The sequence below is a fragment of the Nyctereutes procyonoides genome, unplaced genomic scaffold, assembly GCF_905146905.1.
Source record: "Nyctereutes procyonoides isolate TBG_1078 unplaced genomic scaffold, NYPRO_anot_genome, whole genome shotgun sequence".
In the NCBI taxonomy this organism is placed as follows: Eukaryota; Metazoa; Chordata; class Mammalia; order Carnivora; family Canidae; genus Nyctereutes; species Nyctereutes procyonoides.
In genome coordinates this window covers 50,307,913-50,324,671 of record NW_026575131.1, presented here as the reverse complement: position 1 = coordinate 50,324,671, position 16,759 = coordinate 50,307,913, and the positions used below count along the sequence as shown (strand labels likewise).

Below are 16,759 nucleotides of genomic sequence, written 5' to 3'. Positions count from 1 at the left end.
CTTACTCAGTACACTCATTTGGAGGAAAGATGTATAAAAGAGAAGGGTGTAAATGAGTGGTGTTTCCTTTCCCACCTCCCTCACCCCCTCCTCACTCCTACCACCCAGAAGAAAACTGTGAATAACCGTTGGGGTGTTTGCTCTGGGGCCTTTTTCTATGTATGTGCCACCAGATGGTTTTCTTTTTCCAGCCTTGCATTGTATCTCTGACATCTTCCCACGTTGGCTCACATATACTTACCTTATTCTTTCCAGTGTCACCAAAATATAGTATTTCTTGGAGAAAATATTTAAACAATATGATGAAAAGCAAAAGCCCCCATGGCACCTGCCCTTCTCGCAGGCCTGCATGTTGATCCCTGGTTGATGTCTTATCTGTACTTCCAGGAATGTTAATGCCTACATCCTTTTTGTATTGTTTTAAGACCATTTGGGGCAATCTAGACATAGCTAGACTCTTTACATTCAGCAGAATATCTTTCCAAATTGGTCTATTAATTCTATTTTAATTTTATAGTGTCCGATATGTTGGAATCCCTTTCTGCATTCAGACTGATAGTCATTTAGGTTGCTTCACATTTGTAGCTGCGATGAAGATAGATCCTGTGCTGCTTGGCTCTGATGCACCACCACATGCCCCTCCCTTGTTCCCTTTTTCCTTTTTCCTGTTGCACACGTTGTTGTATGAGCACACGTTGTACATTACCTTTCCACATTCTCTCCCAGCCTGCCGGAACAAACCAGCATGGCTGGAGTAGCTTCAATAACATATTTATGTTCTCAGAGTTCTAGAGGCTATAAATCCAAGACTACAGTGCAGCAAGGTCAGTTCCTGGTGAGGGGTCTCTTCCTGGCTTATAGATGACTGCTGTCTCGCTGTATCCCCAAAGAGCAAGCTTTGCTGTCTTTTACAGGGGTACTATACCACCCTGAGGGCCCCACCCTTGTGACCTCAGCTAACCTTCATTACTTTCCAAAGGCCTCATCTCCACAGATAGCCACATTGGAAAGTTGGAGCTTCAGCATTTGAATTTGGGGGAGACAGAAGTCAGCCCATAGCAGATGCACACTTTTTCCTGTAGGCCAGATTCCTAAGCCGAATGACCAGTGATTAACTCAAATACGTATTTATTTCATGAAATTTTATTTTATTAATTTATCTTTTAAGTGGGCTCTATGTTGAGTGTGGGGCTTGAACTCACAACACTGATATTGAGATTCTTATGCTCTACTGACTGAGCCAGCCAGGTTCCTCATGAGATTTTACTTTATATTTTTATAAGTGTGGGCTGGCATTTTGTTATAGTAGAAAGCCTCAGCATCACTTTGTGGTGGCTGTGAACTGTGCTTGATCTCAGCCAGCGATTCTCAGCCTTGGCACCTCTGAATCATCTAAGAGCTTTTTATTTTTTTTTTTTAAGATTTTATTTATTTATTCATGATAGTCACAGAGAGAGAGAGAGAGAGAGAGGCAGAGACACAGGCAGAGGGAGAAGCAGGCTCCATGCAGGGACCCCGACGTGGGATTCGATCCTGGGTCTCCAGGAACGCGCCCTGGGCCAAAGGCAGGCGCTAAACCGCTGCGCCACCCAGGGATCCCCATCTAAGAGCTTTTTAAAAAGCTCTGTCCTTTTGAATCGGAATTTGAGGGTAGGGGGAGTGCAACTATCAGCATGTTAGCCACTCCCAGGGAGCACTTGAGGGTAAAAGTCCACTAGTTGGGGCCCATGGAGGCAGTTTGCAGAGCCTGTTTGCATGGCACATGGTTGCTGTTAACTTCCTTGGTGGGCAGCTTTGACAGTAAGATTATCTGATTGCATGGAGACTAATCTCTGCAGTGTAAGCAATATTGACAGTGAATGTGGCACTTTGGAGGGGGGCCAGGGGATGGTAGAAGTTCTTGGAAGATGCAAACAAGGGTATAAACCAAGAACTTCATCCTCATTCTGGAGGTTTTCTTTTTTTTTTTTTCTTTTTTCTTTTTTTTCCATTCTGGAGGTTTTCTCCAGGAAATCTCAGGAAGCTAATGGAAGAGGGAATGTTCTTCCAATGTTAGCATCTGAAAATGAGAAATTGAGAAATTCCATATTTGCTAAGAGAAAGTTAGTTGTTTTGTTTTTCAAATATTCTAGTTAGCTGTTTAACAGAAAAGAATGAGGACCTTTAAAGAAGTCTACAAATGTAATATCAATGGGAAAAACCAAGAGCCAGAAGAATGCATCATATAGTCATTTGTGTATAAACAAATTTGTGTATAAACATTTGTTTATACAAGGAGAGCCCAGTCCTTGTTTCTTATGCATGGAGTTGATCTGCTAGGCTGCGTGAGAATCAGATACTGGTAGGCACGTATGCAGAGAAACCTTCAGATAGGGTGGAGGGAGCATCCCTACTCTGTATTCTTGTGAAGTTTGAACTATGCAAGCATAATATCTATGTGAAAATGAAATACCTTGGAAAAAAAAAACATCTGTGATCAATAGATTGTATATGATTACTGGATTATTAATTTATCGGTAACTTTTGTTGTTATTGTTAATGTCATTAACCCATTTTCACAACCACTGGGCATGTTTTGTGCCATGTTCTGGGTGTGGAGTTGGGAGGGCACTTCCCAAGTTGGCTGTAGTTAGCAGAACCCTGAGGCAGGAAGCCACAGAACCTCAAGTTACACATGTGACTCTTTTTCAGCCTCTGGATGAGACCAGCCAAATGAGTGATCTGCCGGTGAAAGTGATCCATGTGGAGAGTGGGAAGATCCTCACGGGCACAGACGCCCCCAAAGCAGGGCAGCTAGAGGCCTGGCTTGAGATGAACCCGGGGTGAGTTGGGTTTCATTTCCAGACATAACCAGAGTCCTGAGTTGGCCTTGTTCTGGGGGCTCTGGCAGCAAGAAGTGATTTTTGCCTTCATTTAGAAGCAGTCCAATGCACTAAAGGAAAGTAAATCCTTTGGGTTCTGGTGAAGTGTGTATTAAAACATTAATATTTTTTTTCTAGATATGAAGTAGCTCCAAGATCTGATAGTGAAGAAAGTGGCTCAGAAGAAGAGGAGGAGGTAAGAGTCCCATTTCCTGACCACTGTGGCTCTCAGTGTGGTAACTTCCACACCTTGAGAACCTGTCACCCTTTTGCACTGTGATCCTCTCCTGCTCTGGGTAGGTGTCGTATGGGGCAGGAAGCAGGCATGGGGCAGCCAAGGTCCCCAGTCCTGGTTGAAATTGGGTGCTTTAGAGCTGCACTGTCCAGTATAGAAGCCTCTAGCCACATGTGACTCCTCGATCTTAAATTAATCTAATTAAATAGAATTTAAAGCTGTCCATCCTCAGCTATACTAGCTATCTTTCAAGTACTCAGTATGAAGCCCTCCCCTCTAGAAAGGTCAATGTGAGGTTGTGATCATTAGATCATGTACATGTTTGCCCATTATAATCTGTTCTTTGGAACAATGTAAATAGTTGCGTTTGTTATGTGAACTCTCTAAATCATTTAACTATGCCATGTTAAGGGGCTATTTCTTTGTTGACAGAGCTGTACTGAAGAGCCTGTTTCCTCTCTGTGTTCTAGTTCTAGATTGCGTCCTTGGGAAGGATAGGAACAGTTTCTATCTGTAGGCTGTGCCTCCATCTTTAGCATTCAGTTGGGTGTTCTCTGTCACTTCCCCTTCAGTTGGGGCAAGAGTGTCTTAAAAGGCTTTCTTCAGTGCCTCGAAAGCCTTGCCACCTCCATAAGGTTTTCAAAAGGGAATTTTCATGGACATTTCTTTATTTGCTATTAAAGTGGAGCATTTTGTTCAAGTATTAACTAACCATTTTGATTTATTCTATGAACACTTTGAGTCATTGGCCCATTTCTGATCAGTTACAAGTGGTTTTTAACTGATTTTTTAAGTTGTCTTCATGTATTGTCCCCTACTTAACATCAGCATGGTGTTTGCCTATAATCTTCTTTTGCTTTGTCCTGCTTTTACTTTCGTCCTCATTACCACTTCAGGTCATCTGAAATTTTATTCGGTGTAGGGTATGGGATGGGGCTCTATGCTGTTGCCCCTCTGAGGAATACTAAGTGAACTGGCATACAACACAGTTGAGTCCTTCCCATCCCACTGGGCTGTGACTTTTTTTTTTTTTTTTTTTTTTTAGTGATGTGTTCAGTTTTTATATCCATTGTAGTCTTTTTAGGGTCCCAGGTTCAGTTGCATTTTACATCGATGGTAATGACTCTCTAATAAAATTTTGTTGTAATTTTTGAATAGCTTTATAGAAGTGTAATTTAAATACCAAGAAATGCACCCACAGGAAGTATATAATTCAGTGGTTTTTAGTGAATTTATAGACCTGTGCAATCATTACCACATACCCCTTTTTAGAATGTTCTATAATCCCAAAAGTCTCCCTCCTACTGATTTACAGTTTGTTCTGGCTCCCTCCTCCCAGCTCCAGGAAACCAGTGATCTGCTTTCTGTCTATAGATTTGTCTTCTCTAGATACTTCCTATAAGTGGAATCCTACAACATATCATGTTTTGTGTCTGGCTTATTTCAGTTAGTGTGTTTTTGAGGCTCATTCATGTTGTTTGTACATCCAGAGGTCATGCCTATTCCTGAGTCCTGTTCTGTTGTACAGTGTGTCACTTTGTTGAGCATTTGTCTTGTTTCTGTTTTTTTTTTTTTTTTTTTTTGCTTTTATGAATGATGTTGCTGCAAACATTACCATACATGTCTTTGTGTGGACATATGTTTCCATTTCTCTTGGGTAGATTAGTAGGAGTGGAATTGCTGGGTCACATGGTAAGTTTATGTTTGGCTTTTTAAGAAACTGCTAAACTGTTTTTGTAAAGTGGTTGTACCATTTCACAGGTTCCAGTTTCTCCATATCCTTGTCCACACTTGGTGTTACCTGTTCTTTTGATTATATCTTTTTTTTTTTAAGGTTTTATTTATTTATTCATGAGAGAGACAGAGTGAGAGAAAGAGAGAGAGAGTCAGAGACATAGGCAGAGGGAGAAGCAGGCTCCATATAGGAAGCCTGATGCAGAACTCGATCCCAGGACTCCAGGATCATGCCCTGGGCCGAAGGCAGGCTCTAAACCACTGAGCCACCCAGGAATCCCCTGGCCTTTTGATTATATCCATTCTAGTGGGTGGTTAGAAGTATCTCATTGTGGCTTTAATTTGCATTTTCCTTGTAACTAATAATGCTGAGCATTTCATGTGTTTATGCACCATTCATATATCTTCTTTGGTGAATGTCTACTCATTTTTTTGCCCCTTGCGAGTTAGGTTGTCATTTCATCATTGAGTTGTAAGAATTTTTAAAAAAAAAATTTTTTTTTTAAGAATTCTTTATATATTCTTGGTACATGTCCCTGAGCAAGTATATAATTTGCAGTATCTTCTAGTTAGTTTGCCTCTTGTTTTTTGCCACAGTGGTGTCTTTTGAAATGCAAATTTTTAAAATTTTAATGAAATCCAGTTTATCAAATTTTTTGTTCATGCATTGTGCTTTTGGAGTTTTATCTAAGAACTCTTTGAAGTCACTTAGATTTTTCTTCTGTGTTTTCTAGAAGTTTTGTAACTGAAGCATTAAAGGTCATAGTTGAGTTTTGATGGCTATGGTCTGAGATACAGGTCTAAGATTTTTTTTGTGTGTGTATGGATATTCACTTTATCCAGCACCATTTGATGAAAAGACCACCCTTCTCTACTTTTTTTTTTTTTTTTAAGAGTCTATTTATTCAAAAGAAACACACACAGAGAGGGGCAGTGACACAGACAGAGGGAGAAGCAGGCTCCCTGTGGGGAGCTCAATGTGAGACTCTATTGGGGGACTCCAGGACCACGCCCCAAGCCGAAGGCAGACACTCAACTGCTGAGCCACTCAGGCATCCCAACTCTTCCCTGCTTAAGATAGTCTTGGCCCTTTTATAAGAAATTGGTTGACCATAAATGTTAGGGTTTGTTTCTGCCTCTCACTTCTATTCTATTAATCTTCATGTCTGTCTTTTTGCCACAACCACTTTTTCTTCATTGTTGTAATTTATAATAAGTTTTGAAATTAGATATTGTTACTCCTCTGGTTTTGTGGCTTTCATTGTCTATTCTAGATCCTTTATGTTCCTATGTAAATTTTAGTGTCAGCTCATTGGTTTCTCCAAAAATATTTGCTGGAATTTTTACTGGATTTGTGTTCAATCTGTATATTGATTTGGGGAGAATCACAGCTTAACAGTATTTAGTCTTCTGATTCATACTCATGGAATGTTTCCATTTATTCGTATCATTGATTTCTCTTAGCCGTGTTTGTGGTTTTCAGTGTTCAGTTTTTATACTTTATTTGCTAAATTTAGTTTTAAAGATTTTTCTTTGCATGCTATTATGAATAGAATTGATTTCTTAGTTGTATTTTTGGGTACTTTATTGCTATTACATGAAAATACAGCTTCTTATATTGGTTTTGAAAAATAATGGTCATATATATATATATATATATATATATATATAAACTTGCTGAACTCATACTATTCTGATAGTTTTGGGTTTCTTTTTGTAGATTTTTTAGGATTTTCATATATAGGATCTCATCATGTTTAATAAATAATGACAGATTGACATCTTCCTTTCCCATTTGTGTGCCTTTAATTTCTTTTTCCTTGCTGTATTCCATTGGCTGGATCCTTCAGTACAGCATTGAATAGAAGTGTTGAGAGCAGACATCCTTGCCTTGTTCCCTTTTCTGGTAATGCATTTAGTCTATCACTACTGTTAGCTGAGGGTTTTTGTAGATGCTCTTTATCCAGTTGAGTACGTTTTCTTCTATTTTGTCTCATATTTTTTGTCTATTAACTTGGTTGTCTGGTTTATTTTTTTTATTTTTATTTTTTTTAAAGACTCCATGAGAGTCTTTTTTTTTTTTTAAGGATTTATTTATAATAGAGAGGGAGAGAGAGCGAGGGAGAGGGAGAGAGAGAGAGAGAGAGAGACAGGTGGAGGAGGGAGAAGCAGGCTCCATGCCGGGAGCCCGACGCGGGACTCGATCCCAGGACTCCAGGATCGCGCCCTGGGCCAAAGGCAGGCGCCAAACAGCTGAGCCACCCAGGGATCCCCATCTGGTTTATTTTTTATCTATTAATATGACTTACATAAATTAATATTTGGATATTAAGCCAAACCTTGGATTCCTAGGATAAGCCCTACTTTATCTTGTTCTAGAATCTTTTCTGTATATTGCAGTGTTGCTGCTATTTTGTTGAGGACTTTTGGGTCTCTATGCATGAGATACTAGTCTGTAGTTTCCTTGTGACATCTTTGTCTGTTTTGATGTGGTTAACATTGGCCCTACAGAATGGATTGGAAAATGTTCCCTTCTCCTGTACTTCCTGGAAGAGTTTGTGAAGGGTTGGTATTAATCATATTTGGGGGTGCCTGGGTGGTTTAGTCACTTAAGCATCTGCCTTTGGCTCAAGTCAAGATCTCAAGGTCCTGGGATTGAGCCCCACATCGGGCTCTCTGCTCAGTAGGAGTCTACTCTTCTCTCTCTCTCTCTCTCTCTCTCTCTCTCTGTACACTCTCTCTCTCTCTCTCTCTCTTAAGTAAATAGATATAGTCTTTTTAAAAATCTTAATATATGGTTCACTGGTTAGAACTCACCAGTGAAGCCATCTGGCCCTGGCCTTTTCATTGTGAGAAGATTTTTATTTACTGATTCAATTAACTGTTAAAGATTTTTTTTTCAAATTTTTTCTTGATTTTAGTAATTTGTATCTTTCTAGGAGTTTGTTTCATCTTAGTTATTTGTTGGCATAAAGTTACTTATATTTTTTCCTTATCATATTTCTGTGGATTTGGTAGTGATATCTGTTTAATTGCTCATTTTGGTGATTGAGTAATTTGTCTTTCATTTTTTGATGGTCAGTCTAAGCTTAGGTTATTCATTCAAGACCTTTTTTCCTAGTATACTTGTTTAGAGCTATAATTTCCCTCTAAGCACTGCTTAAACTGCAAGCCTATAATTTTATTTTTATTTTCTGAGAGAAACAGAGACCAGGATGGGAGGGTGCCGAACTATAGGGACCCGCAGACTCCACACTAAGCATGGAGCCTGACGTGGGGCTCCATCTCATAACCCTGAGATCATGACCTGAGCTGAAACTAAGAGTTGGCTACTTACCCAATTAAGCTGCCCATTTCCCCATGCCTGTAAATTTTGATGTGGTGTTTCTATTTTCATTCAGTTCAAAATATTTTGTAATTTCCCTTGCGGTGGTGGTGTTTTTCTGACCCAGGCACCTCTCATTTTAATTTTTTTTAACTTATCGAGACTTGGGATGCCTGGGTGGCTCAGTGGTTGAGCGCCTGCCTTCGGCCCAGGGCATGATCCTGGAGTCCTGGGATGGAGTCCCACATCAGGCTCCCTGCATGGAGCCTGCTTTTCCCTCTACCTGTGTCTCTGCCTCTCTTTCTCTGTGTATCTCTCATGAAGAAATAAATAAAATCTTTTAAAAAATAATAATAAAATAAATTTATCGAGACTCATTTTATGGCTCAGGATTGTGGGGAATGTTTCATGTTCACATGTTCTACATTCTTTGGGTGTAGTGTTCTGTGTATGATAGTTGAGTTGTGTTGGTGGATAGTGTTGTTCAGGTCATGTATACCCTTTCTAATTTTGTTTAGTTTTATTGTTGAGTAGGAAGTAGTAAAATCTACAGCTGTTTTTGTTGAATTATCTATTTCTCCTTTCAATTCTGTCAGATTTTGCTTCATGTATTTTCATGTTCTGTTGATACAAATACTTAGTTGTTATTATATCTTCCTGATGTATTTGATATTTTATCATCATTAAATATCTGTCTCTGTGTCTAGTAATACTTGTTTTATAGTCTGTTTTGTCTGGTGGTTAGTATAGTCCCTCCAGCTTTTATAGGGTTACTGTTTCTTATGGTATATATTTTTCCATTCTTTTATTTCAAACCTATCTATTCATTTGAATCTGAAAGAGCAGATAGCTGGATCTTGCTTTTTAAATCTAGTATGACAGTGCCCGCCTTTTGATCGTGTTTCAGGCTGTTCATGTTTAATGTAATTATTGATATGACTGTGTTTACATTTGGCTTTTTTTTATCTCTTGTTCTTTTTTTGTTCATCTGTTCCTTCTTACCGCCTTTTTCTCTTTTTTAAGATTTTTACTTTTTTAATCTTGAGAGACACAGAGACACAAGCAGAGGGGGAGAGTCAGGCTCGAGCCTGATGTGGAACTCGATCCCAGGGCCGGAGATCACGCCCCAAGCCAAAGACAGATGCTCAACCGCTAAGCCCCCCAGGCATCCCACTGCCTTCTTTTGTGTTAAATAGTTTTTACTGTATCATTTTATTCTGTAAGTTTTCATTATTACTATACCTTTTTAGTTGTTTGCTTCATAGTTTCTCTGGGGATTACAAAATGCATTTTAATTTATCACAGTATAATTCAGATTAATACTAACTCCATTCTGGGAGAAAATAGAAATTCTGCTTCAATCTAGTTCTGTTTGCAGGGGCAGCCCAGGCGGCTCAACGTTTAGCACCGCCTTCAGCCCAGGGCCTGATCCTGGAGACCAGGGATCGAGTCCCGAGTCAGGCTCCCTACATAGAGCCTGCTTCTCCCTCCACCTGTCTTGCTTCTCCCTCTACCTGTCTCTCTCGTGCATGCGCGCTCTCTCTCCCTCTTCTCTTTCTGTGTCTCTCATGAATAAATAAAGTCTTTTTAAAAAATCTAATTCTATTTGCTACCCTTTCTTTGTGTTATATGTATACATAATATATCACATATATGTATGATGTATATTTGTATATGTATGTGCACATATATATGTAATAAATATGTATTTCACCTATATTTGCTGTAAACCCAAAAAGAAGTCTTCTGCTTCATACCTCCTGTCATCTTATGATTTGTTCTAAATATGTCAGTAGAGGGTAGCTAAGGACAATGGATTTATAGTCTTTTATGTTGACTTATGTTTTTATCATTTCTAATGCTCTTGGGGTTTGAGTTACTGTCGGCTAGCAACAAATTCTCTCAGCCTTGGTAAATCTGGGATTGTGTTTCTGTAGCTTCGACTTTGGAAGGATAGTTTAATTGAATACAAATTTCTCTGGTGACAGACTTTTTCCTTGTGAATGTGTTATTCCACTACTATTTTGTCTCCATTTCAAGGGAGAATTTAGCCATTAATCGTATTGATGCTCCTCTGTACTTGATGATTCAGTTTTCCCTTTCTTGCTTTCAGGATTTTACTGTCGTTGGCTCTTTCTTTTCAGCAAATCGTGAACTCTCTCCTTTCTATTTATTCAACCCTTAGTGTTTGTTCAGCTTCTCAGCTGGGTAGTTTCTTGGTTTTCATCAAATTTGGGAAATTTGTCATTGCTGCCTTTTATGGAGATTCTGTATTTGTTGATTTATTGTGCTTAAAGATGGTTTCCCTTGGTTCTTTGAATGTATTTATAATAATCGTTGCTTCAAACATTATATACTAAGTTCACCATCTGGGAACAGAAACAGGCTCAGTTGCTTTTCCCCTGAAGCCACACCACACTTTCCCTTTTGGCTCACCTTGTAGTGTTGAGTGGAAGCCTGTTCTTAGCTCCATTGGATTCAGACTCCCACTCCTGGGTGGTGGTTTTGCTAGTGGTGTTTATTTAGTAACTTACTTGGCTGAATCTGTGGAATTCTTGCCACAATGGTGTCTCCTACCTTTGGTGTCTCTGCTCAGTTTATTTTCTTGGTTTCATACTCATTTTTATTTTTAAGCCTGGCTTTCTAGGAAGAGGCCACGTTTCTTTGTAACTTAGTAGTCATCCAGTGATTGGGCAGTGATTATGCTCAGACATCTTGAGCCAATAAAGCTTCTGTCTCTGACGGGTCAAGGTATATAAAGGAACACATTCCAAGTTCAGGCCATCTACAGGTCACCCCTGGCTTTTCCTTTCTGTAAGGCCCTTTTTCACTTTTCTCTGCATATAGTCACAAGCTTAGCCAGTAATTTGCTTTCCCAACCAAAGCAAAACTGAGAACCTCACTGACATATCAACAGTGCGACTGGCTAGTATGGGCCTTGCCCACTGCCACAAAATGACTTAGTCCCCGTCAGCTTCAGCTGCCAGTGCTCTTGACTTGGCCTTCCTGGCAGAACCTTGAAGATACAGCTGGGGGTAAAGGGAGATTGAGGCGGTCCCAAGTAAAATTTCTACCATCTCCCATTCTTCTTACCCAAGCTCCAGCAGTTTTTCAAGCATTAATGCTTCTCAGACTCCTAGAGCTCTGAAATGGTTGCCTTTGCCCGTTTTTTCTGGCTTCAAAAAGATGTTTTCTCAAGAGAGTGTTTGTGGATTTCTTCACTTAGACTTAGCCAGAAGTCCTACCCCTATTTTAATTCCAGACGTGGTAATATCAACTAGGATCATAAGTCTGTACCAATTATGATTTTTTTGGCCCAAAATGTTTGTGCTATTATCACCTATTCATTATTCTAAATCATTTATAAAATCATTTTGCATGCTCCAAGGAATATCCCATGGGATTTTGATTGTAATTATTTAGAGAATTAATTCCAGATACCTTTTAGTTTTATAGCAGTCTCATTATACATAAAGATAACCTATTGGCACTTTGTGTGATTTACCCAGGGATACAAGAATGGTTTAACATTGAGAAATGCATTCCTGTGTGTTTTATCAGTTATGTCCCACAAAATCCCTTTACCATCTGCTCATTGAAGGCTGAAAAATCCCTTTAATGAAGAACAACACTTGTAAACCTAATATACAAGTTGATAGAAAACCTTGCAGTAAACTAGCATGGCTGTTCTCACCACCATTATTGGATATAGTGTAGAAATTTTAGCCTTGTTAAAGCCAGAAGTAAATCAAGAGCACAAATCCTGAAAATTGGCTCTAAAAGGCTTCTTTCTGTCTTAGAAAATCCAAGAGAACCAAGTGAAAAACTGCTTTGAGTTGGTCAGGCAAGGAATAAGCATGGGAGTATGGATTTTGTGATGGGAAGTGTGGTGCATGAGGAGTTTGCTGTTAGTAAAAAGAAGGCAATACCCTGAGATAGCTTTAAAAAGAAGTATCTGTGCTCCATGCCAGGCAAACTGAAAATCTTAAACTGACCAATTAAGGAAGAGGCAAAGAAGAGGCATGATACATTCCAGGATAGTAAGAGGGCATGAAAACAGCACTCAATTCCAAAAGTATTTTCTTCCCCTGGGAGCCCTGTGCCTGCCCCTGTGCAGTGGCCTAAGGTGACACGAGCTTGTATCTTGGTAGGAGGAGGAGGAGGAACAGCCGCAGCCAGCACAGCCTCCCAACCTGCCTGTTGAGGAGAAGAAGAAGATTCCAGATCCAGACAGTGATGACGTCTCAGAGGTGGATGCCCGGCACATCATTGAGTAAGGCATCCCTCTGCGGCCTCTCCTGTGCCAGCTTCCTTCAGGGCAGCTTCAGCAGGACTGTTAGAATCGTGCCCCCCTCTGGATGGCCCTCACCAGTGTCCAGCCAGCAGACATTGTGGACTACACAGACCGAATTGATTTACTTCAGATTTCATTGCTTTTTGTAGGCACTGAATATTCCATCCATTCACATGGTTCATCTTGTGTTTGAGAGATAGTTGGAGATATAGCAGAAACCATCTCACTCTTGTTCCCCAGGGCCCCTGACCCTACTCCCTCCCAGAAGGAAACTATTTCCAGCGTGATCTGTCTTCAGAGAGATTTTGTGCAACAAGCAAAATGTGTATCTATTTTTCTTCTTACTTGTGTACGTGTATCCAGTTACACTTTTCTGCCCCTGGATTTTTTCATTGAAAGTTTTCTCTCAGAGGTGACACTGTACACAGAGTGTCGTCCATGCAGCGTGGTGTGTTATGCTGTTCTGTATGTGCATGTGTCCCTAGTGACAGCCATTCACATTATTTCTCATCTTTTGCTCTTGTAAGCACAAGTACAGCTAATATACTGATTTCATCATTGCTTACGGTACAAAGTTAATGGATACTCTTAAAAAGAAATAGAGGATTGAGAGCTGTATACACTCTAGGTATGAAAGCAACCCTAGAGCAAACATGCAGTCCTTTTAAATCATCATAGATAGGGAAAATTCCACTAAACTCACTGAAAGTTTCTCAAAATGTAGAGTCCACAGCACAGCATGAAACAATATGGCTGAAGTTGGATCACCTATATCTGCCATATTTATAAAACGTAGCTTTTTTTTTAATTTTTAAAAATTTTATTTATTTATATAAGAGAGCACAAGTGAGGAGAGGGACAAACAGATCCCCGCTGAGAAGGGAGCCTGATGTGGGGTTTGATCTTAGGACCCAAGCCAAAGGCCTAACCAACCAAACCACCCAGGCACCCCCAAAACATGGATAGTTTATTATTATTATTTTTTTTAAGATTTTATTTATTTATTCATGAGAGACACGGAAAGGGAGAGAGAGGCAGAGACACAGGCAGAGGAAGAAGCAGGCTCCATGCAGGGAGCCCAATGTGGGACTCGATCCGGGGACTCCAGGACCACATCCTGGGCTGAAGGCAGGTGCTAAACCACTGAGCCACCCAGGGATCCCATAACACGGATAGTTTAAAGTCATTTTTAAAAAATAATTCCATTTTGGATCTTAAAACAGCCATACTATAAATGATTCTGGTTTTGTGTGAGGCTGTGCTGTGTGCATTTTCTCTCTATGCTCATGAGTACCCAGGAGAGGGCAGGCTATAGGACCAGCCTCTAGCTGAAAGAAGCACTCTGTGCTGTGGCAGTGACCTGATTCCTGATCTGGGACGGTGGGGTTGGGATCCATGAGTCTAGTCTTGGGCCCCCTTGGATTAGTAGTTGTGGCCTGGCCTACCCTCAGACTCTCTTGACTACACTTAAGCTTATTTTATGGCTCAGGCCATGGTTCATTGGGCAGAAAGGGCAACTCGGCAGAGGCTTGTGTCAGAAGCACATTGTCACAGATAGGTACGGGTGTCCTCACACATTGCTTCCATCTTGCTCCCAGGAATGCCAAGCAAGACGTTGATGATGAGTATGGCGTGTCCCAGGCCCTTGCTCGGGGCCTGCAGTCCTATTACGCTGTGGCCCACGCTGTCACTGAGAGAGTGGATAAGCAGTCTGCACTTATGGTCAATGGTGTCCTGAAACAGTACCAGGTAAGGCTAGAGGAGGTGCATCCACACAGCAGTGTTAAGGTTCTCCGGTGTTGGGTGGCTGATGAAGCCACATTCCAGTCTTTTCTTTGGACACTTGCTCTTCCCCTCTGAACCTCTGTTTCCCTGTCTGGGAAGCAGGGATCCAATCTGTTAGCTTTGCCTCCAGGAGAGGATGAAATTGTACACTCAGTCAGTGTCTGCTGGGTGTATACCAGGCCGAATAGGAGGCTGCTACACCTTTACTTTTCATCCCTTAACAACCCTGTTTATTTTGTTATTTTTTAAGATTTTATTTATTTATTTATGAGAGACACAGAGGCAGAGACATAGGCAGAGGGAGAAGCAGGGTCCATGTAGGGAGCCTGACATGGGACAGGATCCTGGGTCTCCAGGATCGAGCCCTGGGCTGAAAGTGGCGCTAAACCTCAGAGCCACCCGGGCTGCCCAACAACCCTGTTTAGTAGGTGCTTCCATCTCTGCATTCGATGGGGGTGGGAGACAGTGAGGAGCAAGGAGTGCAGCTATTCCTCAAAATCACACAACTCCGGAGCGCCAAGCCAGGATGGAGCCCAGCCTGGGCACAGAGGTGCTCGGTGCATGTTCCCTGGAGCCCTGCAAAGTGTTGGTGACGCCAGGGGGCTTAAATGTCAGGAGCCAGCAGCCATGCTTCCTGGTGCCCCTTCCAGGTAGAAACTTAAGGTTTTTGAATGTGTACCAGAAAAAGAGATTATGTAGACATATCACCAGCACAGCAGTCCTGTGATTTTGAGTGATTGCTGAGGATGAGGCCAAGAAACAGGAGTGGGCTGGTTGAAAGCAAACTGCCCAAAATCCCCATAGCCACAGGCAGTATGTGGCTGGTACAGTCTCATGCCTGTCTGTGCTGAGTCTCTGCAATGCAGGGAATGCTCTCATACCCGACTTGGGCTTCAGTCCTGGCCCCTTGCCTCCCCTTGCAGATCAAAGGCTTGGAGTGGCTGGTGTCCCTATACAACAACAACCTGAATGGCATCCTGGCTGACGAGATGGGCCTGGGAAAGACCATCCAGACCATCGCTCTCATCACATACCTCATGGAGCACAAGCGGATCAACGGGCCCTTTCTCATCATAGTACCTCTCTCGTAAGTGGTCTCACCCCTGGGGCTCAGGTTCATTATTACCTCTTTAAAGACCGCATTTCCAAATACAGTACCATTCTGAGGGGACATGGGGGGTGGGGGACATACCTCGGGCCCCCGCATGCTGCCTCTGGTTTCAAGGGGCAGGATAGGAGAACAGTGGATGAGGAAGTGCCCACCCATCATCCCTGTTGGGACTGCTCTCACAAAATGACCTTGAGGTCCCCTTCAAGTTCCCCAAGCAGTGTATTCTGCACAAGGTGCCACAGGAGCTAGACAAACTCCTGCTAGCAGAGTGGAGCAGAGCCACTTGAAATATCCTTAACTGTTACTGCCTGAGGCACTGAGGCCTCTGGTCCATGTCCCAATCTGAGCATAGCAACCCCAATATTAATTGTGCTAGGATCTGAGTCCTCCAACTGAGTTCCATAGAGGCTCTTGCTCACCACCTCGTGGCGCTGTTGGCCTCCTCCTTCCAGCAGGAAGTCCTGAGGGGACCAAGATTGATCAGCCACCATGGGCATTCCTCTTCCAAGCTCAACACTGCCACATTATGGTTCACCTGCCCTAGAGTTTTTCTAGAAGTCCTGAGATTAGCTCTCATTGACCCAGCTCAAGTTTCATGTCATACCCCAAACCATTCACAGGCCTGGGGTATGACTACCCTGATGTGGCCAGGCCTCTGTAGTCTGCACTTGGCGTGGCCTTGGAGAGAAACGTACCCTACCCCCACCCCCATCCTCACCCCCCACCTTCTATCAGCACTCAGCAGTGATCACTTCATCCTCAAATCAGCTGTCCAGGGGGAGAACAGGAAGCTGAGTGCTCATACCCAGATCTGACAGGAAATCCCCTCCTGCTTTTAAGATGGTCAGGCCACCAGAGGCCATACAGCCAGGCTGGAGGGTTCCAGAACTCTCCCATAATTTACTTGGAGAAATTTATTTCTTCTGTCTGCCTTCCCTCCATCATGGCCGTGGAAATTTGGCTGCCCTGCTGGGAACAAATGTGCATGGATAGAGAACTGCTTGCATAGAGTGACAGAAGGTCCCAGGCTGAGGACAGATGGCCTTGCTGTCTCCTCCTTCATAGGCAGACCAAACTTCCCAGCTTTCTACCACACTTGCCCCATGTACCGTCTCCTGGCCGACCAGTTACTAAAGTCCCACTTGTTAGCTCCTGTTCCCTCTCCCTAAATGTGGAGTTTGGCTTCCTTTCCACCAGAATATTCACTCCAGCGTGTTCCCCCATAGCATAGCTCTTTTGTTTGTGACTTTTCATTTTGAAAGTATTTCACTTAGAAACAGTTACAAAAATAGAATATTTTCAGTATTCCTTTTTCCTGGCCTCACACATCTTTCCTCAACTCCAAGACAGTTACAAAGACAGCTGGTCCCCATGAGGTGGTGCCCGCCGGTTTCCCCATGTAAACCGAGGAGTT

The 16,759-nt window shown here is 42.0% G+C and overlaps 1 protein-coding gene across 4 annotated transcripts in view; it reads left to right on the top strand.

The window, feature by feature from the left end:
• The window catches only part of SMARCA4 (SWI/SNF related, matrix associated, actin dependent regulator of chromatin, subfamily a, member 4), a 92,587-nt gene that overhangs the window by 33,179 nt on the left and 42,649 nt on the right, over positions 1–16,759 (top strand). For all 4 annotated transcript variants that reach the window (XM_055343366.1, XM_055343365.1, XM_055343364.1 and 1 more), the window contains exons 12-16: positions 2,692–2,822; positions 3,000–3,057; positions 12,307–12,428; positions 14,048–14,198; positions 15,158–15,321. In XM_055343366.1, coding sequence (XP_055199341.1) covers positions 2,692–2,822; positions 3,000–3,057; positions 12,307–12,428; positions 14,048–14,198; positions 15,158–15,321 — 626 coding nt within the window. The remainder of the gene's footprint in view (positions 1–2,691; positions 2,823–2,999; positions 3,058–12,306; positions 12,429–14,047; positions 14,199–15,157; positions 15,322–16,759) is intronic.